Consider the following 8544-nt stretch of genomic DNA (forward strand, 5'->3'; position numbering starts at 1 on the left):
GCTTAACACCATCGGTGGCATCTTCTTCCCCCAGTGTTAAAACAGCTGGTCCAAAGGGAACTCTCGAAGTTTAAGTGGCTATACCATCAAAAACAGGTAGGAAGGCTTGTTTTTTCTGGGATTGCAAAAATACGCTGAACAGTATTCCAATTTTCACAACAGCATATTTTTTGATTAATCATATCTTCCAGCAAGCAGACATGATATGCTGAGTCATATAAAATTATCCTCACCTGTTGATATGCACACATCCAAACCTGACTAAAGAATGAAGTAAAATGGCTGCCGTCAGGGAGAAAAACAGCAATGGCCCATTGTGATATCATCATCCATGTCTGCTAAAGGGTAGAGATGGCTGAAAAGTTTCGCTGGCGAATAGTTCCCGGCGAACATATGCGATGTTCGGTTCGCCCCCTATACATCATCATTGAGTAAACTTTGACCCTCTACCTCACAGTCAGCAGACACATTCCAGCCAATCAGCAGCAGACCCTCCCTCCCAGACCCTCCCACCTCCAGGACAGCATCCATTTTAGATTCATTCGGAATCTGCTTTCACAGAGAGAGGAGGGAGAGTGTAGCTGCTGCTGATTTAATAGGGAAAGCGTTAGCTAGGGCATTGTTCTGTGTCCACAGACTCATCTGCTGTAAGGACAGAGTCCTGACAGCACCCCAAAAAGCCCTTTTTTAGGGCTGGTACATCAGTGTCCTTTTTTATTTTTTATACATATATATTGCAGTTGCCTTGCTGCCCGTGTGTGAGAGGCTGCAGGCTCAGTCATAGACAGCACTGTGTGCACAGTGCATACCATTCATACAGGGTGTGACAGAAAATCCATTGCAGATTAAAAAAAATTCTATTTCATATTTTTCTGTGATCTAATCACATTTGCAAGCCCGTGTGTGTCAGGCGCCCACACATACTGTATTGTGGCCACTGGCTAGTGGCTGGTTCTGCCTGCACTCATACCGTTACAGGGTGTCATTCGCCCAAATATATTTCAGAAAAAAAAATTATATTTAAAATTTAACTGTGATCTAATCACATCAGCAAGCCCGTGTGTGTCAGGCCCCCACACATACTGTATTGTGTCCACTGGCTAGTGGCTGGTTCTGCCTGCACTTATACCGTTACAGGGTGTCATTCGCCCAAATACATTTCAGAAAAAAAAATTCTATTTAAAATTTAACTGTGATCTAATCACATTTGCAAGCCCGTGTGTGTCAGGCCCCCACACATACTGTATTGTGTCCACTGGCCAGTGGCTGGTTCTGACGGCACTCATACCGTTACAGGGTGTCATTCGCCCAAATACCTTTCAGAAAAAAAAAATATATTTAAAATTTAACTGTGATCTAATCACATTTGCAAGCCCGTGTGTGTCAGCCAGGCCCACACAGACTGTACTGTGCCCACTGCCCACCACTTATATAGAGTGGCACAGTACCTTGCACGCATAGTAACACTTATCTAATAAAAAATGACAGGCAGAGGCAGGCCACGCCGCAGGGGCCGTCGTGTTCGTGGTGCTGTGATTTCCACTGGCCCTGGAATAATGCCCAGTGTTCAGAGGCCACGTACCCTGAACCCAAAAAATTCGGAGAAAATTGTTGACTGGCTTACACAGGACACCCAATCTTCAACAGCTTCCGCTAAGAACCTTGACGCACCTTCCTCCTCCAGCTCAGCTTTGGTCACCACTCTCCCGCCCGCCGCCACCACCACCACAGCCACCACAGCTGCTTCTCTTGATCCCTCAGAGGAGTTATTTACACATCAGTTGGATGAAATTAGTGATGCGCAACCATTATTGCCAGTTGATGTAGATAACAGGGATATGTCTGAGTCAGGCAGCATTACACACAAGGACGTACAGTGTGATGATGATGATGATGATGATGTTGTACCCACTGCTGCTTCCTTTGCTGAGGTGTCAGATACAAGTGAAGCGGTTGATGATGACGATGTGTCCGTGGATGCCACGTGGGTGCCTGCTCGAAGAGAAGAAGAAGAGGGGGAAAGTTCAGAAGGGGAGACAGAGAGAAGGAGGAGACGAGTTGGAAGCAGGTGGAGGTCATCGCAAGGAGCTAGTGGCACAGTCAGACAGCATGTATCGGCACCCGGGGTCAGCCAGACAGCATGCCAATCAACGCATGCTGCTGCCACCACCAGAATGCCGTCATTGCAAAGCTCAGCAGTGTGGCATTTTTTTTGTGTGTCTGCCTCTGACAACAGCGATGCCATTTGCAACCTGTGCCAAAAGAAACTGAGTCGTGGGAAATCCAACACCCACCTAGGTACAACTGCTTTGCGAAGGCACATGATCGCACATCACAAACGTCTATGGGATTAACACATGATGACGAGTAGAAGCAGCACACAAGCTCAAAGCCACCATCCTCCTCCTGGTCCAGCATCTTCAGCCACGTCAACCACTGCTGTCCTCCTTGCCCCCTCTCAACCACCCGCCACTCCGCCTCTCACCTTCAGCAGTTCTATCTCATCTGCCCACAGTCAGGTGTCTGTAAAGGAAATGTTTGAGCGTAGGAAGCCAATGTCCCAGAGTCACCCCCTTGCCCGGCGTCTGACAGCTGGCTTGACGGAACTCTTAGCCCGCCAGCTTTTACCATACCAGCTGGTGGTGTCTGAGGCCTTCAAAAAATTTGTTGCTATTAGGACACCACAATGGAAAGTACCCGGACAAATTTTTTTTTTCAAAAAAGGCAATCCCAAACCTCTACTCAGTGATTGAAAAGGAAGTCATGGCATCTCTGGCATACAGTGTTGGGGCAAGGATCCATCTGACCACTGATACCTGGTCTTCAAAGCACGGTCAGGGCAGGTATATCACCTACACTACGCATTGGGTCAACCTGCTGACGGCTGACAAGCATGGAATGCGTGGCTCTGCAGCGGAGTTGGTGACACCACCACGACTTGCAGGCAGGCCTACTGCCACCTCCTCTACTCCTCCAACTCCATCCTCTTCCATAACCTCCTCGGCTGAGTCCTCTTCTGCTGCGGCGTCTGGTTGCACATCAACTGAATCCCCCCAGCTCCCCAGGGGCTATTCCACATCCCAGATACGACAGTGTCACGCTGTCTTGGGGTTGACTTGCCTGAAAGCAGAGAGCCACACCGGACCAGCACTCCTGTCCGCCCTGAACGTACAGGTGGATCAGTGGCTGACCCCGCACCAACTGGAGATCGACAAAGTGGTGTGTGACAATGGAAGCAATTTGTTGGCAGCATTGAATTTGGGCAAGTTGTCACATGTTCCGTGTTGAATCTCATCGTACAACGCTTTGTGTCTAAGTACCCAGGCTTACAGGACGTCCTCAAGCAGGCCAGGAAGGTGTATGGCCATTTCAGGCGTTCCTACAGGACCATGGCGCACTTTTTAGACATTCAGCGCCGAAACAACATGCCAGTGAGGCGCTTGATTTGCGACAGCCCGACACGTTGGAATTCAACACTCCTAATGTTCGACCGCCTGCTCCAACAAGAAAAAGCCGTCAACGAGTATTTGTATGACCAGGGTGCTAGGACAGCCTTTGCGGAGCTGGGAATTTTTTTGCCACGTTACTGGACGCTCATGCGCAATGCCTGTAGGCTCATGCGTCCTTTTGAGGAGGTGACAAACCTAGTCAGTCACACCGAAGGCACCATCAGCGACCTCATCCCATTTGTTTTCTTCCTGGAGCGTGCCCTGCGAAGAGTGCTGGATCAGGCTGTAGATAAGCGTGAAGAGGAAGAGTTGTGGTCACCATCACCACCAGAAACAGCCTTGTCATCATCGCTTGCCGGACCTGCGGCAACGCTGGAAGAGGAGTGTGAGGAAGAGGAGTCAGAGGAGGAATGTGGCTTTGAGGAGGAGGAAGACCAACCACAGCAGGCATCCCAGGGTGCTCGTTGTTGTCACCTATCTGGGACCCGTGCTGTTGTACGTGGCTGGGGTGAAGAACAGACCGTCAATGACATCAGTGAGGACGAGGAACGGGAAATGAGTAGCTCGGCATCCAACCTTGTGCAAATGGGGTCTTTCGTGCTGTCATGTCTGTTGAGGGACCCTCGTATAAAAAGGATGAAGGAGAACGACCTGTACTGGGTGGCCACGCTACTAGACCCCCAGTATAAGCAGAAAGTGGCGGAAATGTTACCAACTTACCGAAAGTCAGAAAGGATGCAGCAGTTCAAAACAAAACTAAAAAATATGCTTTACACAGCTTATAAGGGGGATGTCACAGCACAACGGGAATCTAACAGGGGAAGAGGTGAAAGTAATCCTCCTCCTACCACGACCACGGCGGCAAGGACAGGACGCTTTACAGATGTGTTGTTGATGGAGGACATGCAGAGCTTTTTCAGTCCTACACATCGCCACAGCCCTTCGGGATCCAGCCATAGAGAACAACTCGACCGACAGGTAGCAGACTACCTTGCCTTAACTGCAGATATCGACACTCTGAGGAGCGATGAACCCCCTTAACTACTGGGTGTGCAGGCTTGACCTGTGGCCTGAGCTATCCCAGTTTGCGATAGAACTTCTGGCCTGCCCCGCTTCAAGTGTCCTGTCAGAAAGGACCTTCAGTGCAGCAGGAGGCATTGTCACTGACAAAAGAAGTCGCCTCAGTCAAAAAAGTGTTGAATACCTCACCTTCATTAAGATGAATGAGGCATGGATCCCGAAGGGACTGACAGTGGGGGATACGTTTGACTAACAAAGAGCCTGATGACATGCCTTGGCCTCAAAATGGTCCCCATGCTGCTGTATTTAATGTCTGCATACCGGATGACTTTCGTGAATTCTCCGCCACCAACTAGGGTTCAAGCAGCAATGTTTTAGTCACCTTTCTGCCTTGAAAACATCAATTTTTCCAGCCGCTGCTACAACAGCGGCTGCAACAATAACATTATTTTTCAGGCATGTGTACATGCCTAATTTTTCTGGCCTCTGGTGCTGCACTGTGGCTGCAAAAACAAAACAAAATAAAAAGGCACATACAAGTGTCAATTCCCGTTTGTGATCGTTACCTTGTTGTGGTGAAAGGGCTTGCATATCACAATGAAGCGATCATCACCTCTATGAGTGTGTTGGCAATGTTGCCACACCCCAGATGATAAGGCCGTTGCTTCATTATGATCAGACCAAAATCGATCGGCTGGATAATTTTTCATAGAAAAAACATACATTTTTTTATATTTTTTTTTTAAGTTGTATGGGTGGGTTTTTAATACATAAAATAAAAAAACATAATAAAGTCTCTTAATAGTTTATTAGAAATAATGCAGATAATTAAAAAAATCCCCATCAATTCCAATACAAAGCAAGTACAAATCTCAGAACTAAATTATTCCAGGATGTCGTAATGGTTCGTTAATTCGACAATGGTTAATCAATTCGACACACGTCCCCGGATAGGGGACGTAACAGGGATTAAACTGATAGGAATAGTACTAGTTAAGACACCACTCATATAGGGTGTCACAGCACATTGCTCCGTGCACGCGCAGTGCCCCAATTTGGGACTAAGAGGACCGACCAAGCTGCTTTTTCCATCTCCCAGTTCCTAAAATCAATTCATTTTGGTGTATCAGAGTTTGGTCTGTCACTGTGAAGGCAGTCGAAGGTATCCCACCCTGATATGGGACGTTACAGGGATTAAACTGATGAGAATAGTACTACAGAAAATACCACTCATATCCGGTGGGGCAGTAAATTGCACGGTGCAAACGCAGTGACCGTGGAGTGGATTCAAACAAAGGGGAGGGAGCCAGCATTTTTTTAACCATCTCTCCGTTCGAAAAATCTATTTAATAATTTGACCCCAGATTGGGGACGTAACAGGGATTAAACTGATGAGAATAGTACTACAGAAAATACCACTCATATCCGGTGGGGCAGTAAATTGTGCAGACGCAGTGACCGTGGCGTGGATTCAAACAAAGGGGAGGGAGCCAGCATTTTTTTAACCATCTCCCCGTTCGAAAAATCGATTTAATAATTTGACCCCAGATTGGGGACGTAACAGGGATTAAACTGATGAGAATAGTACTACAGAAAATACCACTCATATCCGGTGGGGCAGTAAATTGCACGGTGCAGACGCAGTGACCGTGGCGTGGATTCAAACAAAGGGGAGGGAGCCAGCATTTTTTTAACCATCTCCCCGTTCGAAAAATCTATTTAATAAATTGACCCCAGATTGGGGACGTAACAGGGATTAAACTGATGAGAAGAGAGAACTACAGAAAATACCACTCATATCGGGTGGGGCAGTAAATTGCACGGCACAGACGCAGTGACCGTGGATTCAAACAAAGGGGAGGGAGCCAGCTTTTTTTAACCATCTCTCAGTTAGAAAAATCAATTCAATTCACCTTTCGGGGACCCTTGGTGTTGTACGTGGCTGGGTGGAGGAAGAAACCTTTAATGACATCAACGGGACATGGATAGCTTGGTATCCAACCTTGAACAAATGGGGAGTTTGCGGTTGGGCAAATGGACTGTTTGCAGTTGTTTTCGGTGCATTAAAAGGGGAGTTTGGTCTGTCAATGTCTGTGAAGCGGGCGTAACCCTTACACTACCTGGTCGATACCACATTATACCTGATCGTATACACACACTGGATGTTTTAAACCACGTTGTTCAAAAAAAAATTGGATTGTTAGGTGATTTATGCCCTTTATGGATTAAAATCCAACTCTGCGTCAACTATGTAATTTTCCATGGGAGTTTTGCCATGGATCCCCCTCCGGCATGCCACAGTCCAGGTGTTAGTCCCCTTGAAACAACTTTTCCATCACTACTGTGGCTAGAAAGAGTCACTGTGGGTTTTAAAATTCGCCAGCCTATTGAAGTCTATGGCGGTTCGCCCGTTCGCGAACATTTGCAGAAATTCGCGTTCGGTGTTCGGGAACGGAAAATTTTATGTTCGCGACATCACTACTGGTGATTAGCGGTAAATGAAGACAAGATGAGACATTCCTATAAAGCTATAAGAAGTGACAGTGACAGCTGGTTTGGTGTGGTGTTGTACTTGTGTGTTCAGCAGTTCTAGGAACAAGTGTTTCAGCACTTTCACAGTTTTAGATAACAACTCCAGCGTGTACAGAGAAACATGATGAACCGATGTCCTTTACTTTTCATTATCACTAAACATTTATGACGTTAAGGGACTTATATGTCAAATAAGAATTCATATTTGCTCCGATTTTCGGAAAGCCATGGGAGCTAATTTTTCATATCAACATCCCAAGAAAATAGAGAAAAATGGGAAAAAATTTACAGGAAAACCTGCATCATTCAATATATTATCAGAATCTGATACAACAGCGAAACATGCCTCTGTCGTCAACTATGTCTTACTTCATTTGACACATGAAATCGGTAGAAAAACTCAATCTGTCACATAATCGTCTTTCGAAGGTTCCTCCAGCAGTGGCCAAACTCGAACAAATAGTGATGCTGAATTTTTGTGGAAATCACATTGTTCACCTTCCTAAGGAGATCGGCCTTTTGAGGAACCTCAAGGTTCTTTTTGTCAACATGAATTACTTGTGTGAAATGCCAGAAGAAGTGGGCTTATGCAAGAAGTTAGAGGTCCTCAGCTTGTCAGACAATTTTATAGCAAGACTACCGTCAACTTACAGTGACTTGTCTAAACTAAGGAAGCTAAATTTAAGCAACAACTGGATAATTAACATTCCTGCATGTGTCTTCCATATTAAGACACTAGATTTTCTGCACCTGGGATCGAATAAGATTGAAAGCATTGCAGAGAGCATTCAGTATCTGGAATGCCTGAAAATATTGATTATCGATAATAACAACATTGCTGTTTTGCCTCGGGCAATTTGCTTATTGACCTCTTTGGAGCTTTTAAATGTGGATTACAATAAAATTCAAACACTTCCTAATGATCTGTTCCTATTGACAAACTTGAAAAGAATTGCTTGGAACCCATTGGACAAAGGACTTCATGTTAGAAACAATCCCTTAGTCAAGCCTTTTTCAGAGTATGTGGAAGGTGGGCTTGATATGCTGTTTAGCTACCTTAATGACAGAAAAAGTTAAACTAATGATAACTCAATTCAATATATGGCTGTAGACAAATAGTAAACTGCTTTATATAATGATAACTATTTAGCATTTCACTAAAAATGTTTTGTGCAATGTCATATAACACAATTTCATCTATGCTTACTGTGGCGAAACCAACCTCGCCACTGGGTTTTGGAGGGGACTGGGTACTAGCCTCTTGCCCCAGGATTATGGGCCCTCTCATCAGCCCATGCAAAACTTAAACCCCATGGCGATTTGACTGTTTTTGTGGCATCTGAGCGCTCAGATCCAAGCCATATGGGTACATGTGGGGTTTTGAGATGTGTGACAGAACCATCTGTCTGTGTAATTGTATTGTATGTTATGTGAGGGTACCCAGTTAGCTCATTTTATTGTATTCATGTTGTCTGAGTGCCATTCACCTAATAATATGCACTCAGACTTGAGCTGTCTGGGAATGTGTTAAATGTCTATGTGT

At 45.6% G+C, this 8544-nt stretch overlaps 1 protein-coding gene across 1 annotated transcript; it reads left to right on the forward strand.

The window, feature by feature from the left end:
• Positions 1-7343: 7343 nt before the first annotated feature.
• LRRC30 (leucine rich repeat containing 30) lies at positions 7344-8078 on the forward strand. Its single transcript, XM_040433909.1, is given in 1 exon segment — positions 7344-8078. A coding segment is annotated over 1 exon segment (735 nt).
• The last annotated feature ends 466 nt before the right edge of the window (positions 8079-8544 follow it).

The sequence above is a fragment of the Bufo bufo genome, chromosome 5, assembly GCF_905171765.1.
Source record: "Bufo bufo chromosome 5, aBufBuf1.1, whole genome shotgun sequence".
In the NCBI taxonomy this organism is placed as follows: Eukaryota; Metazoa; Chordata; class Amphibia; order Anura; family Bufonidae; genus Bufo; species Bufo bufo.